This window comes from Fukomys damarensis, unplaced genomic scaffold, assembly GCF_012274545.1.
Source record: "Fukomys damarensis isolate Sample0158 unplaced genomic scaffold, DMR_v1.0_HiC HiC_scaffold_36, whole genome shotgun sequence".
Lineage (NCBI taxonomy): Eukaryota > Metazoa > Chordata > Mammalia > Rodentia > Bathyergidae > Fukomys > Fukomys damarensis.
Window position 1 is genome coordinate 46,022,866 of NW_022900948.1, and position 17,756 is coordinate 46,040,621.

Genomic DNA, 17,756 nt, shown 5'->3' on the forward strand with positions numbered 1-17,756 from the left:
GTGCGACACACAGCTGAGCGCCACTGCTGCCCACCACCTCGCCGCCCCACTGCAGACGCAGCAGGAGCCGGGCAGCCTGAGCCGGGTGGGCCGCAGAGCAAGCTTCTCACCCAGGTCCGACCACCGAGCCCCACCCAGAGCGGCGCTCACCTCAGTCACACAGAGCTTCCAACCCATCTCAGTTTTATTTGTTTTTAACTGTCATTTTCTCTTAAAATTTAGGTTTTAAACAGACAACAGGGCTGTTTGCCAAATTCCAGATAAGAATCCAAAGCACAAAGTCAAAGCTATAGCAAGAACCCACACCTGCGTAGCTCATTTCAGAAAATAGTTTTTGTTATAAAATTTATTTATAGGAGGTTATTCACATGTATTTATCAAATCTGCTCCTGAAATTCACAAGAACGTATAAACAAATTGTGCACAACAAACCCAAGGCAAGTTACGTATAAAGAGGCAACTCTAGTTTCAAAGCACAACACAGTATTCCTGCCGAGAACTGGTGGTGAAAGCAGGGCGCTTCCCGACGCCACGCGCCTCACAAGGGCACAGCGGTCACAGACCTCACCCTCCAGGCTGGCACCGTGCGGAGCACAGCGCTGAGAGGGCCAGGCACGCGGGGCCCTGTAAATGCACTTATCGATTCAAACTTCCTGGGCGCCATCCCCAGCACCACAAAGAAAAGGAAACAAAAGTAAACAAAAGACAGCGCAGTGTTGCTACTTTGGCATGAAGAAGCCGGTGGAGGGCGAGCACAGTCTGAGACACGGGACTGACCCAGCCCAGGGGAAACGCTGCCTCCCGTAGACTCCCTGCCGACGGACCCTGCAAATCCCGCTAACACAGCACTCTGCCGAGAGATAGGAAAGGAGTCAAAGTAACAAGGAGATTTTTCACCAAAGGTCTGAGGAGGCCGCGGCTTGGCCCCGGGTGGGGTGAGCCATACCCTGATATCCTCAAGGGCAGCCCAGGACAAACCGCCCACTAACGGGCAGGGCCGGCTCTGGGCACAGAGTGGTGTGAGAAGGCACCGCTCGCTCCCTGCTTTGGGGGCGTTCAGCTGACACAGGTCAGATGCGCAGACATAGTGGGTGTGGAAACTGGGCAGCCAGAGCCGTCTGTCCAAAGCTCCCTACACTGTGCCAAGAGAATTTCTACACAGAACTTTTTGCTTGAAAAAGCAGATGACAAAGACTATCTCAGACAGTGAACATTCATCTTCAGGACTTAGTCTTCCTACCTCAAACGAGCGATGGGCCGCACAGCCCTCGCTGCCAGCCCTGAGTTGTCAGCCAGAGGACGCCCGGGAACCTGGACCAGGGCACCCCCTCCATCCTGGCCACCTCCCCTGCAGAGCATCAGCTCACAGAGGAGCAGACGTCAGGACCACACCACCCACCCACCGGGCGGTCCTGAGAACCGGGGCCACCTGTGGGCAACCTTCCTCCTCCCCAGCTCTCACTGCGAATACTTTCCCGGGGATCTACCCTGAGGGCGGACTCTGTTCAGCCCACCCCATGGCCCCGCAGCTGTAGCTGCCTGGCGATCTGAATCCTGGGAGTGTGTCGGGGCTGGTGCGCCGCAAGCCTCACCAAAGCAGCCGGAGAGAGTCCTCACAGCCCCAGCACCGTCCTGCCCGCCAGCTGCACAGGGCTCACCCATGCCAGGGCACCTAACGGGACGGCTCAGGGGTTCCTCCACTTCGCGGGGAGTGAGAGTGTTAGCTAGAGGACTATGCGTGTACCGAGACAGCCACGTGACCTCATCACGGACATGTCCTGAGCCCGGGGGCCTCACCCCAGAGTGCGGCCATCAGCACAACTTCTGTGACTGCACCTCCCCCAGGTCCCCAAGGGACCCTGGCCCCTGGCACCCTTTGCACGCCCCAAAAGACCGAGGCTGCTATGGAACCCTGTCTCCGTCACAGTGGTTGAAAGGACCTGCCTTCCTCTCACTTTTAATATACAGTTTGTTCCATTAAAAAATGATCAACATTTTAAGCGGGGAAAAAGAGAAGTGGTCTAGTAGATTAAACTTTAAAAGTGTTTTCTTATTTGCTTTACAAATATACACTGCAACTTTTACAACACTCACTCCAGTCTGACCTCCAGAGCTGACCATTCAGAGAACAAGAGTCCTGACTTCAAGGGTGCGCATTATGACAGACACACAAAGGACCTCCGAAAACTGTGCAACTGGCAAAACTACTCAAGGTGACCAGAAGGCTCAGGCATCGGATGCAATTCCTTGTTTTCCAACAGCACACAAACTCCTTACAGGGAAAAAAACATCACCTCATCTGAGTGGTCACCTTCAGTTTACAGAATGCCCGGGACCAACAGGCCCACCACACAGCTCTACTACGAAAGCTTTCTCTTCTTGAAACTGCTGTCCTCTTCCAGTCTCCTGCTGTCCCAGGCAGAGTTGTTCCAGTAGTAAGTTGCGGAGCCGCAGTCCTCCTGCTCGCCCTCGTCGAAGGCCCAAGCTTCTCCCCTGGAGCCCAGCCAGCCCTCCTGGTCACCGCCGGCAGCGGGAGGCTCACCTGGTGCCAGAGATCTGCAGTGGCTCTGAAGGGCGACGTCAGCGGCAGGTGGCTGCAGGGGAGCGCTGAAGTCCTGGTAGGTCACGGGGACGCCCAGCTCTGCCCAGGGAGGCACGGCTCCAGGGTGCTGGGGGCTCGCGTCCTGTGGGTCCCTGAGGAACGTCCCTGACTTGGCTTCAGCTTCAAATCTCTTTAGCAGTCGTGGGTCCCGGAGTCGTTCCCGAAGGGGCGACCTTTCAGGATCCTTTGGGACCACAGCTTCGTTGGAGTGAGAGGGGCTGTGGTACAGAGGAGTGGCGGAGGACGTTGTGTCGAGCCCACTGTCCAGCTTGTGGCTGGGCAGGCCGCCCTGGGGCCTGGACACCTCGGGGGCGACGGTGGGCGGGTGGGTCAGGCTCCGCTGCAGCTGGGGCTTCAGTTTCAGGATCTTCATCGCGTCGTGTCTGTAGTTCTTGTCACTGGTCTTGACGATGGCTCCGCGCTTCTGAGCATCCTGAATCAGTTCGTTCCAATGATGGTTTTCCTTGAAACGAAAAGAAGAGAAGGAAGAAACAATTATACACCAAAGAAACACACCCGGCAAGCACGGGGCTGTAGCTTTTGTTTCTCAACAAATAATATGTAAACGTTCATGATTAGACTCCCAAGAATCCACTGTTCATCAGACAAAACTAAAAAGAAAGAAAGGGAGCTGCAGTACAGGGTGACGCAGCCGCGCGGCTGAGCACCTCGGGCTGTCCTCCACACTCGCGCCGGGCCACCTGGCAGTCAGCTGCCCCGCAGATCTGCACCAGCTGCCGACGCTTCCTGTCTACTTAGGTTCCCACTCGTTCGGATGAAATAAAATTAAAAATTCAGCTCCCCCGCTGCGCCAGCCCCACTCCCAGTGAACAACGGTCCCCTCTTGCGGGTGGAGTGGGGAGGCACGGCTGCAGAGGCCGACTTCACAGGCCCACGAGCTGCGAGAAAGACGCCTCAATATCCTGACCCACGGAGACAGCAGGCCGACGCGACCATCCCACTTTGTTTCTTTTCCAGAGGTGCTTAAGAAATGAAAAGCACATCTGGGGGAAAATACACAATGCGCTTTTACCTAGCAGTTAACTACTGCTTGACGGCCACTACAGCGTGCAGCGTGGGTCTCCTTGGAAAGAACCCAGAATGAACCAAGGTAGGGTGTAAGGAAAAACAAGCGGACAGCTACGTCACACAGGCTCCTGCACTACCTACACGGGCGGGCGGCGGCGGAGGGGCTGCACGACAGCCCTGGCTGTGTGACGTCGGTCTCCTCTGGGCCTGTTTCCTCACAGGTGAAAGTGGAATACAGCCCGGTAGGCAGCACGCGGCCGACACACACGTGGGAGGGACGGCCTTGCTGTTTCTGCTAAGTTGACTACACCCAAACTTGGCCTTTTCACAACGGCAGTGTCTGAGAAAGGACCGTTACACTCTGCCTTCTCAGAGGAAATCAAGTGCTTTCGGGACCTATTCCATTTTCACAAGGAGCTAAGGAATCCAAGAGAAAGAAACCCAGAACCAAAGACGCCGCCCAGCTGGGGCTCCTGCTGTGGCCTTGTGCTGGCTCTGTGCCCAGCAGTGCCCCCACCCCACAGCAGGGCCACCACCATGTCATCAACCGAGGCCACTGCTCTGCCAAAGCCAGGCTCAACTTCCAAACTCCAGCCGCCCTGCCCTGGCCCTGGCCCTGGTAGGGCTGTCCCACCTCCTCTGTGCGTGCCAGCCTTGGAATTGGCGACAGCTCTCCTCCATCCCAAGTCTCATCCCGAGGGCACTGCCAGGTGCTAACAACAGTGGAGTCCACAGAGGCATCAGGACGAGACTCGTCCCTGGCAGTCTCACCTCTGCAAGTTTACAGCCTCACAACCTGTCATACAGTCACACTGTTGTGCTCCACCGTACAATAAGAGTTTTAACAGGTTATTTGGCTGAAAAGTCATTTAACACTCAGAACACCTCATGGTCACAGGAAAAATAATTTTTAAAATCCTTTGTTTTGAGATACAGATGCACAGGAAGTTGCAAAGAAAGGTTGCATCAGTTTTCCTACGAAAATGACTTTTCAACAATGTACATATAAATTCAAGGTACACATACATTTTTGTGGTAAAGCAGCATGATAATGTGAGATTGTAACTTCTTTTAAGAGGCACACAAACCACCTCTGTGTGGTCAAAGTACACAGCTATGTAGACGGAGCTGAGAGGAAGAACAGAGGTGGATCTGGGCGCCCCCTGGTGGTACTAAGGGGAGGGGGAAAAAACTGCTGGGTCAGCTCCTCTCATCTGGTGCCCAATAACTGACTCCTTAAACCCCCAGGAGCCATCACACCCTGAGACAGAGGAGACGGGGCAGATGCACAGCACTGATGCCAGCCAGCAGCCTTGTCTGTCCATGGCAGAGCACAGCCGTGTGCCAGCAGCACAGGTCAGGCACCGACCCCGAGGCCGCTCCTTCCTGCACTCTCTGGCATCAGAAGGGACCAGTAGGGCGACAGCAATTCAGCCGTTCTCAGCAGTTCACATGAGTGGGCTCATGTAGTTTTTTGCTTGTTTCTTTTCCAGTACTGGGGATCAAACTCAGGACCTTGCGCTTGTGAGGTAGGCATGGTGCCACTGAGATACATCCCCGGCCCTGTTTCTTCATAACCTTATGACACAGAGAACTCGGGGCAGATACTCAGGCTTTGGGCTGAGAAAGTGAGCCGTTACACCTGTATACAAAAGCTCCCCCCACAAAGTTGCTGGAGGACATAACCTACTTTAAGACCCCAAAACCATCTCAATTTTGATGGAAAACAAAAACAAAACCCCATCCAATAACAGTAACCATGGGCAAAAATGAGTTTCCTGGGCTGGGGATTTAGCTCAGTGGTACTGCCACCTGCCTTGCAAGTGCAAGGCTCTGAGCTCGATCCCCGGTACCAAAACAGAAGGAAAAAAAAAGTTTCCTGCGGCCCCCAAGAAGCCACCTACCACCAGCGTCCTCAAATGTCCCAGGATGAAGAGGCTGTACTTGGCACGCGTGATGGCGACGTTCAACCTCTGCAGACTGGCCAGGAACCTAGCAACAGAAAGAGCGTCGTCACTGCTGCCCGTACCCAACCATGCCACACCCGCCACTGCACAGCGGCCCAGGCTCCCTCCACATCCCCCAGGGCAGATGCAGGGCTTTCTCACTCTGCCCCACCCAGGCACCTGGTGCAGAAGCAAATACCATTAAAACCAGCAGAGGAACCAAACCCCTAAGGCTTTGCTTCAGTGTCGCATTTCGTCCATTTCCTATTTTGATGTGGACGAGATGCTAGAAAATTTAAGAGCATGACATGTACTGTAGGAGACCAAGACCCCTGTGTGTCTCCACCCTCCGTGTGTGCCCCTCCACCCTGTGTGTATGTGTGCCCCTGATAGGAACTTTACACCCTCCTGGGGACATTCTGACCCCTCCCGGGAACATTCTGGCCATGCCCTACCTTATCTAGCTAGACCAGCCTAGGTTAGGTAACCTAGCAACCAGGAAACTCCCTGTTCATCCCTGCCTGCATAAAAGCTGCTGTGTGAGAAATAAAAATTGTCAAATTTTGACCATCTAAAAGAGCTCTGTCTGGTTCCTGTCTTCCTGCGTCATTCCCGTTCCCGTTCCGGGTGGTCCCCTCCTCGAGCACTACTAATAACGAACCCCGGGGCACGGGAATGACGCAGGAAGACAGGAACCAGACAGAGCTCTTTTAGATGGTCAAAATTTGACAATTTTTATTTCTCACACAGCAGCTTTTATGCAGGCAGGGATGAACAGGGAGTTTCCTGGTTGCTAGGTTACCTAACCTAGGCTGGTCTAGCTAGATAAGGTAGGGCATGGCCAGAATGTTCCCGGGAGGGGTCAGAATGTCCCCAGGAGGGTGTAAAGTTCCTATCAGGGGCACACATACACACAGGGTGGAGGGGCACACACGGAGGGTGGAGACACACAGGGGTCTTGGTCTCCTACAATGTACATCTTAAGTGCACACCAGTTCAATTATTTTTAAATATATCTGGAATATTAAAATATCACGGACACAGGGGCCAGGGATTTAGCTCAGTGGCACCCCGCCCGCCTGGCAAGTGTAAGTCCTGAGTTTGATCTCCGGTACCAACAAAAAAAAATCATGGACACAAAGCAGACATATACAAACTTGCGACAAATCAGTAAATCAGAAACAGAATGGGTCTGTGGCAAAGGTAAAAACTTCTAATTAGGTGGGAAAGAGTGGACCATTTATCAAGTGATCCAATGAGAACCAGCCTCTGAATACGTATACGCAGCCAGCCCACACCAGGCATGCAGAAAGGGCACTTCAACTGCTATTTTCTTTAAGAATAATTACTATGTCCGGGACTGAGACTGCTTAATGGGAAAGACATCTCTGGAATGGCATTTCCTAAATCACAGGCAAGAATCCACAAAGATGGCTAGATGTGTTTAAAAATGGTACCTTTGAAAAACTGGTGGTCCAGGCATCTGGTTATCTACCCAAAGGCCTGCATTTTAGCTTTTTTTTAACATCCACTTAATCTGGCAGTCTGACCCCTTTTTCCCAACTGAACTCTGACCTTCATGCTCTGAGAAAATGTCCCACAGGACCGGGCCCTCCTTAACTGTCTTCCTTCTAATCTATGGAAATTCCTGTGGTTCTGTGTAATGTACAGTACACAATTTTTTGCACATAGTTTGGATGAAATGTTAAAGAAAACATGAAAAAAAGAAGACAAGAGAAACAGGAAGCAGGGAGAAGTCCTAACAATTCCCCAAATTATATATTCCATGAAATATTTAAAAATATTTCAACATATATGCTAATTTGTTTTATTAATACCACTAGATCCTCTTAGTTCACCGAAAAGAAAGTTTTGCTTTTTTATCTGTTTCTTTTTTGTAAGAGTCTTTTTAGTTCATGACTTGTATGCTTAACATTCTGGCTATACTTTTAAGATTATGTTACACAGTGTATTAACTAATGTCCTTTAATTTGTTATGAGATTTTGCTTTATTTTTTCATGGACTTAAGGCTACTTTAAAAATATTTTAATATCTATTTGTATTATTATTATTTTATTTTTCATGTCTTTTGGTACTAGGAATCAAACTCGGGACCTTGCGCTTGTGAGGAGGCAGGTGGTGGAACCACTGAGCTAAATCCCTGGCCCCTACTTGCATTATATTGAAATATTGTTTTTAAGTACAAGTAAAATTTGCCTAGAAAAGAGAAAAATTAAACTTATAACCAATCAATGCCATCAGGGTCTTCTGAGAACAAACCGCCACGCTGAGAGTGTTGGGCCTGGAGATGCGAGGGAACCCTGGCATCTGCAGCAAGGACAAGCAGGGTGACAGCAGAGACGGAGGGGTGGAAGCCACGTTAGGACACACACGGTGCTGGGACAGGCAGCAGCCCGGCAAAACACACTTCATCCCATTACTTTCGCTCTTATTAGGTAAGATGACAGGAGATGCATTCCTAAGAAAGCAGACCTAGCAATGGGTCTACTTCACAGCTCTACAGAAACCTTCACCGTGTTGTACAAGTTTGACAAAAGGAAGTTAACGAGTGCCGTGCTCCCTGACCGAGGCGGATGAGGGCCTACTCCTGAATCACAGGACAGAGAGCAGCAGCAAGGACGGCTCCTCACCCGATGGCGCCTTGCATGGCGTTCGCACGGACGCAGGTAACGATGATGCAGTCCTTCTGGCGGCCCTGGAAGGCGTCCACGGTGTCCACCTCGGCTGGTCTGTTACACAGAGACATGTTCACTTCAGAAAGCAAAATCATTAGTAAACACGCAGCACCACTTTAACCTTTCTGGGGGTATCTTAGCTGTCGCGCTAATCTGCTCTCTCCCTCCTGCCCCGGGGTCACCAGCCCATGTCCCTCTCTCTCGAGTCTCTTTGGAACCCTAAAATGTGCTCCTCTGGGACTGGCTTTTTCTCTTAACCAACACACCCAACTGGAGACTTAGCACAGTTTACCTATTTATAACGAATAGACACAGGCTATTTCCAGGGGCTACTGTGTTGCTCTAAGTATTCATGGGAAAGTTTCTGTGTGGACATTTTCAATTCTTTAGGGTATATACGTAGAGCGAAACTGCTGGGTCAGATGGTAATTCTACACTTAGTATCTGAGGAATCACCACAGTGCTTTCTGCAGCAATTTATCATTTTCTGTCTCCTCACCAGCAATGTATGTGTGTAAGGGATCCAAGTCTTCCACACCTTCCCTTGCCTGCTGTCTTTAATTCTAACCATCTCGGTGGATGTGAAGCGGTATATAGTGCTTTTGATTGTCACTTCCCTAGTGACAAATGATACTGAACATCTTTTCATGTGCTTATTGGCCACTTTTACACACCACCCTCTGTATCAGAAATTGAACTCAGAACCTTGCACCTTTCAGGCAGGCGTGGTGCCACTGGGCTACAGCCCCAGCCCTTATATATCTTCTTCTGCAAACTGTTCAAATTTCTTACCAATTCTTAACACTGAGTTGTGAACATTCTTTATATTCTAGATAGGAGACTCCTGCCAGATACACGATTGCAAGCATTTTCTTCCACTTCGCCGGCTGCTGCCCTCCCTTCTTCCTTCTGCAGTGCTGGGTGACAGAACCCAGGCCGCGTGCGTCCCACGTAAGTGTGCTACCACTCACTACACCCCAGTCCCTCCGACTCTTCTCACAGTGTCCTCTGACACAGCCTGTTCACTTTCATGCAGTCGGGGTGTGTGTCTCCCTTTGGGGTCATCGCTAAGAAACGACCACTTAATGTGAAGCCACGCAGACGCCCGTGTGCCGCTGTCTGAGCCCCGCGCTGCCTCCCGCTGTGGGGAGCGCTGCTGTCTTCACGGCCGTCTCCCCCTTACTCGGTGTCTCCTAACTTCTGACCCACCACGCCTCATAGCTCCCCACGCTAAGCCTTACACTGCTGTGGCTGTTTATTTCTAAGTATTTTATTCTTCTGGATGCAGCTGTACACAGCACTCTTTCCTTCTCAGATTGTTCGCTGCTGACCTTGCTCCCCGAGCCCTACCGATACGCCTGCTGACCGGCACTAGCTTTCTCTTCATTCGTAGGGCGATGCTGTCTACAGAGACGGCGTCTCACTTCTTCCCTTTGCTCCTTTTCTTGCTCACCTGCTCTGGCTGTCCCTCTGGTTAATGTGGAACAGAGCAGTGGGAGCAAACACCCCTCACGACCTCAGGGCAAAGGCTTCCACACTGGCATCAAGAATGAGGTCGGCTGTGAGGTTTTCGTGGATGCCTTTATTAAGGGAAGACATCTCCTCTGTATCCTTACTCTGTCCAGTGTTTTTACCGAGAAAGAGCACTGGATTCCACCAGCTGCCTTGTCTGTATCTAAGTGGACCATTATGCAGGCCCCTCATACTCTGTAATAAATCCGGGCACCACGCTGCTTTTCCTATGTTCACCCAACTCTGCTTCCTTGGGACAACTCTCACTCGGGTGAGGGCCGGATGCCGCTCGGTGGCATGGCACCTGCCTGGCAGGTCATCCTTTCGCTACACTGCTGAATTAAGTCTACTACTTTTTCGTTCAGGACTTTCACATATGGAATAAATCACGCAGCTGGCAGTTCTCTGGCTCTGGTAGGTGGGTAAGTATTACCCTCCTAGAAGGACCTACAAACTACGTAGGGAGGAGGGGGTAAAAATGATGAAGAGACGTCTGTGTTTCAATATCACAGCTGAATGCAATCACTAAGTATCGGAAACATTTACTGAAAAGACACTCAGGGTCGGGGAGAATTATACTATTTTGGAAGAGTCTGAGGACTAGTGTTAATTCTTGTTTGTGTGGTTGGATGAACCAGCGAGCCTGTCTTGGGCTTTTCACCCCTGCGCAGTTTGAGTACTTAACCCTCTCTCTACTTGTTACACAGGGCTGTTCAGATGCTCTGGCTTTTGCAGAGTTAATTCTAGCAGTCTGTGTAGTTTTGGGTTAAGAGACTTCTGAGGAAATAGTACTGTTAATTTTGCTGCAGAGGAAGAAGACAAAAACAATCTACACTCTATCCATAAAGACCCCGGAAGTGGTACACGATCCATTCCAAGGGACTTCGCCGGGGCTCCTCACCAGCCCCGCTGTCCGCACAGGGCTGACTTCTGGGCGCCCGTCCTGGGCCCCGACCCCACCCACACGAGTCCCAGCCACCCGGGGCAGCGCCGTGTGTTGTCGCCCCTTTCTGTGGTCTGAGACCACTGCCTCGAGTGCAGTTTCCTTTCCCTCCAGCTTCTAATTCCACAGAAAAACTAGAAACGTCTGTAAAAGTACCTTACCCTTTCCTATCAAACTCTCTGTCCAGGTCCTTCTGAATCATCATCTTCTGAGCCTTGTAATGAGTTATGATGCCAATGTTTCGGAAATTAATCTCTCTCTTTTTTTCTTTAATAAGTTTAATTATTTCCATCACCAATTTTATTTCTTGAGCATTTACATATGAGCTAAATAGGACAGGAGAAAAAAAAAAACACACATCAAGACCCACCGCAGAGTAACTGCTAACAGGCACCAGTTAACTTACTTCCCCCAGGTAAGGGGCAGGCGGGCCAGTTTCACCACAGATGTGACAATGACCACGGCTATCACACACTGCAATAAATGCAGACAACCGCCCGGGGCAACATGAAGCCACAGAGGAAAGTCTGGAGTCAACTGACGCTTCAGCACCACTCTGTCACAGCCACCACAGTGAGAGTCACACGAACAGCAACGGGACTCACAGAAACGCAAACACGGATGGAGCGCTTACGTGACTTGCTATCGCCCACGGACTGAGGGACAACGTCAGAGCCCTCTTTCCCTTTCTCCACCACCGGGGACACAAGCCACACACCCCAGGGCAGAGGAGACGCCACCCACACAGGCCGCCGAGTCCACAGAGCTGGTGCCGCGGGCCTGCAGCACTCCACGTGCACCCCCTCCCCGCCTCTCCTGGCCCTGAGCCACCCCAAGTGCCTGCACCCCGGTTACCCCATCACCGCCATCCCGCAGCACAAGGGACACCAGGGGACGTGCTCCCTGCTTGGTGCTCCCCAAGCTGTCTGTCTCCCTTGCTGCTCTCCAGACGACCCAGTCCGCTGGCCGCGTGCTCCCTCCCCAACCTTCAGCGCCCTGGCTGTTTCCTGGTGAAGCCCCTCTGACCGACCCTCCAGATGCCACCCCACTTACAACGCCAACCTCTCAGTCCTGCCGCAGGCTGCGTCAGCCAGACAACCCCTCTTGTGTGTTTTTGTTTTTCTCAGAACTGGGGATGAGTCCAGGGCCTTGGCACTGAGCTACATCGTCAGCCCTTTCTCTATTGGGAGACAGGGTGAGGGCTCCAGCCAGCGACCCTCTCCCTAAGCCCCCCACCCCCAGGTTCCAGGTGACAGGTGCGCTGTGCGCAGGGCCCCTGCTGTGTTTCTCTCCACCCCTCCTCTGTCCCAACACCACCCGCCCGCGGTGCTCCCCGACAGGACAGTGGAACTGGGGCTTCCTCTCTCCATGAGAGGGGGCACGGGCGCCTGCACTCTCTGGCTCCTGCCACATCTCTGTCACCGCCCCTCTGTACTGTCACTTACAGCTGGCCCAACACCTCCCTCATCCACACCCCAAGCCCTAAGCATGGTGCCGTCTTTGTGTCGACCCCTCCCACTCTCACCCTAACTCGTGACCTGCACTTCTCCTGCCCAGCCAGAGCCTCCGGAAAGGCCGACCTAGTCACTGCCGTTTCCCCGAGACCCTGCCATCCCCGCATGCATCTCCTCAGTGCTTGCCGAATACTTGCAGTCACTGCACTACACAGACGGGTGAAAATCACTGTGCCCTGGCACTGAGTAGAGAGATGTGCACAGCAAATGTTTCTAACACAAATCGACACAAAAATCGTAGGGCAATTCTGAGACCATCACTGGGAAACAGAGGAGAACTTACTCATTATCCCGTCTTTCAGAACCGTCTCCAACATCAAACACAAGGTAAGGCTGAAAGGGCCAGTCTGACGAGCATCGAAGAGCTTCAGTAAACCTGCAAGAGAACAGCCACCTTCAGAATCCAAGCCACAGGACAGGCTACACACTGTTCTGCTGTGTCGGGAGGGGCAAGAGGTCTTCTACAGATGTGCACAGTAAAAGGCCCAAACGGACTGTATTTCTATTCTAGTGCTAGAGAAAGTGGTCTCTAACAATTATGACTAGAAACTGCTCAAAATACTGTAAATGAAAAAAGAAAGCCGCACAACACTGTGTAGTTCAATTTTTAAAAAATTAACAAAGAGAATGAATAGCGCTGGGAATGGTGGTGGATGCCTGTAATCCCAGAATGTGCAAGGCTGAGGCAGGAGGACTGCCGCAAGTTTGAGGGCGGTCTGAGCTAACAGTGGGAGTCTATATTAAAACAAACAAACAAACAAACAAACAAAAACACAGGAAAACCAAAAGAGAACAAATAAAAGACGTGTGAAAGGACTGGCAGCTGGGCAGTGGCACAGCCCGCACATAGCCTGAAGCCCTGGGTTCTGTCCCCAGCACCAAGAAGAACAACACAGAAGAGTGGAGACAGATATGCCAATAACTTGTTTCTGGACAGTATAAACGTGGGTGACCTCGCCCTTTCTGCTTATCTGCATTCTAATCCAGCCAATATTATTACAATTTCATGTGACAAGACTCAAGAACACAATAAAATGGGAATTCCTCCTAAGCAGTGAGCCCCATCAACAAGGTAAGCTGACAAGTCGCGAAGGGAACATACCTATGTGTTTTCAAGCTTTTGTTATAAATGTAATTGGACGGGAAGAGGCAAATGTCCGGGTGCATCCTGTACTGGACCGTGAGCTGCAGCACCGGCAGCCTGCCGATAGTGTTCTGCTCCAGTCTTTCCTCCAGCAGCCTGCAGAAGCGCGCCATCATCGACTGGTCATAGCCGTAGTCCTGGGCCTTCTGTCAGGGAGAAAAGAGCAATCATCCCCGGCCACTCGCGTATACCTTTATCAGGCCCTGTCTACAGCAAGGTTCACGTAGCCCAAGATCCCTCACAATCACACTCAGAGAAAGCACACGCTTCTGGAAAAGCCACGTAGCCGGAGTATCACTGAAGTTCCAACACTCACAAGGCTTGTGACAGAGACACGATCTTATGAGTGACACAATCGAATCTATGTTATTACTGAAAGAGTCAGTAAGAAAGGAAGAGACTGATCACAGGCTTGGACAATTATTTCCGGCGTACACCCTCACACGAGAGAGATCAAAGGCCACTGTGAACAAGTCTTCTGAAGATCCGTTTCTGCATCCACCCAGCCGGCATGTACTTCATCTAGAGTACTGCGACTGCCACAGTGAACAAGATCAAGTCTCACAGAATGAATTCTCCAGTAAAGGACACAGACTGCAAACTGAAATGCACTCACAAAAGAGATTTCACAAACCAAGTAACGAGTCACAACCTGCAGCGCAGAAAAACAGCGACTGAAATGACAAATAAAACTGCCTCGGCACTACCACAGGGGCGTCCTGAGGGGTGCTCGCCAATGACAGCAGCACACAGATGCAGCGAGCACTGCGTCTCGGGTGGCCCACAAGTGAGGATGTGCTTGGCAGACAGCAGTGTGCGAAGGTGTCTTCAGGAGGAGCCGAAGACACAGGCTCTGGAGACGCAGTGATACTCTCCCGTCTCACCGGCATTACCTCGTAAGGCACTGCTTATACATGTAATTTTAAATAGATCTGTCTAACTAAATAAATAATTATTAACTGACATTTCACAATTTTACCTTCTTCTTCAAGAGTTTATCAGGGCAAGCCCCAGACCTGTGTGTCTTTTTTTTTGGGCAAACAGAGAAAGGACTTATGTAAGATAACACATCTATTTCTACAAAAAACTGAGTTCATCTACACAATGACACAAAATCTATGTTATTCCTGACCAATTTACTGATTCATAAAAAGCCAATTTTGTATACATCATTCCACCATCTTCAAACTAAAAAAAGATACACACATTACACATATGCGAAGTTCATCCCCCCTGTGTCCTATTAACTTACTATGGCCCTTATCCACTAAGACAGAAGCCACCTGAGGGCAGAGATTTTTGTCCGTTTTCTCCACTATCATAACCCCAAAATCTGAAAGAGGCCTCGATGATGTTGGTATTCAATAAATACATACTGAAAAAAATGAGGAGGTGCCCGAACAAATGCCCAGCAAAACCTATTAAAATCCTACACTTTTCACGTCTTAGAAAGAGATGGTTAGAAAGACATGCTGTGGAAATGAACTCCATAATTATTTTTAATTCATTTCAATATGCCCGTTTTCTTTTATGCAGCAATAAAAATGCCCAAATGGAGGGGTTTTGGTCACTTTTGCTGTTTTTATCAAGCACCAAGGGAGGCACCGCAGTCGAGGCTCCTTAAGAACCCCTCTCACCACAAGCTAACTTCCTTCACGGAGTTACATCGGTGGTGTCTGAAGCTCGACACCACGGAAGGACTGCGGCAGCACCCGCTCTGCCCTCCGCCCTCTGCCCCGAGAACAGGCTCCTGCAGCTGTCCTTCCCCGTCAAGGCTCCCCCTCAGCCAGGCATGTGCCACTGTGCTGCCCCAGCACAGTCGTGCACTCATGCTAAGCAATTCCAGAGTCAAAAAAGACGACCACAAAACTGTGCACACTCATTCCACAATTGAGGAGAAATGCTTTGAAAATGATTACAAGGGATTATAAGGGCGGTACTGTATAAATTATATATTATAGCAGGGCAGATCCGTAACCCCAGCACTCTGAGAGGCTGAGGCAGGAGGCTGAGTTTTAGGCCAGCCTAGGCAACTGAGCCAGACACCCTGAATCAAAAACAAAAGATAAGTAGGGGTAGAGATGTAGCTCAGTGGCAAAGTGCTTGCCTATCATGTGCAAGGCCTTGGGTCCGAGCCTCAGTACTGCAGACAAGAAAAAGATTTATTAGTAAACCCTCTTTATTACATTTCAAAAGCACACCCCAGGCTTCTCCAGATTACCCCACACTGAGGCTCAGGTGCGTGAGTAGCAGACATGTTTAATACGACTGAACAAGGCAGCCTGGACCACACTCTGGGTGCTCAGCAGAAGCGGAGTTTACAGTTAGCGCCCTCCCGCCCCAAACCTTCACTGCAAATGAGGCAAGGGGCACATTTTCTGGGACTACAGGAAACAGAATTCCAAATTGGAAAGGTACTCCAAAATATCCTCTTTATGTGATCTTCATCAAAGTGTGTGCATTTAAATATAAACTAGCAGATGAGAGTCTTTTCTTGCTTTTGTAAGCATGCGCATAGCCCAGGCAGTGGAAGCCACCATGCAAGAGTGGGCTTCCCACCTGCAGTCTCCGGCGCTCACTGCTCCTCCACACACAGGAGCGCATCAACGAAGGGACGGGACACTCGCAGCCAGCAGCCAGCTTTACTTACCTCAAACAGTGCTTCTCTTTCCTCATTCCCCACTTTCCCCTCCTCCCTCCCTCTCTCTCTTTTTCAGGGGGTACTGAAGATCAAGCTTGGGTCCTTGTGCTTGTGGAGCAGGTGGTGGCACCACTGAGAAAACCCCCGACCCTTTCCCCTCTAGATTAATGAGAGGACAATGCAAAAAAGAGCCACCCTCTGAAAAACAAAGCATGCCCCTCCACCCTCACCACGGAGACAGACAAACATGACTCACCATGGAGATGACCGTGGGTGGGAGCTGCTTAGGGTCTCCTACCAGGATGAGCTTGTTGCAGCGGTGAATGAGAGGGGTCAGAGTCTCAACCTCACAGGACTGCCCAGCCTGGGGGGAGGAGAGCACAGAGGGAGGACACAACGGCCTCAGCAATCCCTGCGACTCGCGGATCCATCCATGCACAACCTACCTACTTCACCATGTTCTTACCATTCGGAAAGTACATTTTAAAACAAAAGCATGATTTCATTCGTTAAAAACAAAAACACCCACCAACAACAAAACAAACTCTGTAAACACGATTTAGGAAAAACAAATTCAACATGTGTTTGAAAATCAGCCACCACAGGTGCCTCTCCAACGGGGAGCCCCAGTCAGCAGGTGGGTGGCGTGCGTCCTAGGCCCGCGGCTGTGGCTCCCCTGGGCATGGTGCTGAGAGAACGTTTTCACCTCTGAGGTCCCTTTAGAAACTGATCTCTGAAGTTCAGCTCCCACATGAGGAGCATCTGTGCTTCCCCCACTTTTCTGCCTTCTTTCTCAGTAGGCCTTTCCAATCACCAGATTCGTTTCTCTTTAATTCAATGACATTTTAATTATTCCATCGCTTGTCTTTCCTGCTCTTTTATTTGGTGAATATCGGCTTCACGTTTATTGTTGAAGTATCTACATGGTAGAGTATCAGATTTTGTATCTCCTGCCCTGATTCTGTGTCTAATGCTCCATTCCTTCTGTCTTTTCATTCTGGCCGACAGTAAGTAAGCAATAAAGGTGTACTCAGTGCATCACCCAGGAACAACCAACATGAGCTGGGTGTACAAGGTTACAAGTAGTTACTGTAAGTAACCTAGAGACGACTCAAGCACATAGGAGGGTGCCCACAGGCCATACACAGTACTTCGAAAGGTACCCAGACATTTTGAGGAGGAGCTGAAGAATCACTCAGCAGGGATTTTGCCGGAAACTACTAGGCATCTTTAAGACTGTAATCCCAGTCGTGGAAGAGCGATTTCAATCAAGGTGGCCAAGAGCAGGTAAACATCAGATGTTGAAATCACTTTGACCAACCCTTCGGCACCCACAGCACTGTTCAAAACCGCATGATCCATGCTCACTGACCTCATCAACAATGACACAACTGAAGGGGACACCTCCCTGCCCCCGAAAAGCAGACTCGAGCAGCAGACCGCCACTGGTGCTCAGCGTGCAGCAGATGATGTGGGACTCTAAAATAATGATGCTCTGGGTCTTCTGCGGGCGCCCTTGAACCTAGGAGAACGAGGAGAGGTTGATCATATTCAGCTGCATGTAAATTATTACCTATGATAAGCTTCTTTTTATATAAAACTACCATTTACTATGTAACAAAAATAAATTAAGTAGGGCCGGGGCTTTAGCTCAGTGGACAAACACAAGGTCCTGAGTTGCATCCCTGGAACCAAAAAAAAAAAAAAAAAAAAAAAAAAAAAAAAAAA

The 17,756-nt window shown here is 50.4% G+C and overlaps 1 protein-coding gene across 5 annotated transcripts in view; it reads right to left on the bottom strand.

The window, feature by feature from the left end:
• Window positions 1-195: 195 nt before the first annotated feature.
• Setx (senataxin) overlaps window positions 196-17,756 on the bottom strand; it is an 81,894-nt gene continuing 64,333 nt past the window's right edge. For 4 of the 5 annotated variants that reach the window (XM_010627397.3, XM_019207920.2, XM_010627399.3 and 1 more), the window contains 8 exons: window positions 17,401-17,550; window positions 16,285-16,392; window positions 13,346-13,533; window positions 12,527-12,619; window positions 10,891-11,055; window positions 8,230-8,328; window positions 5,536-5,623; window positions 197-3,065 (listed from right to left, as the gene is read on the bottom strand). In XM_010627397.3, the coding sequence (XP_010625699.1) occupies window positions 2,361-3,065; window positions 5,536-5,623; window positions 8,230-8,328; window positions 10,891-11,055; window positions 12,527-12,619; window positions 13,346-13,533; window positions 16,285-16,392; window positions 17,401-17,550 (1,596 nt within the window). In that variant the 3' untranslated portion in view covers window positions 197-2,360. Of the gene's footprint in view, window positions 3,066-5,535; window positions 5,624-8,229; window positions 8,329-10,890; window positions 11,056-12,526; window positions 12,620-13,345; window positions 13,534-16,284; window positions 16,393-17,400; window positions 17,551-17,756 lie in introns of all 5 variants that reach the window. The other variant, XM_010627398.3, reaches the window with a different exon arrangement.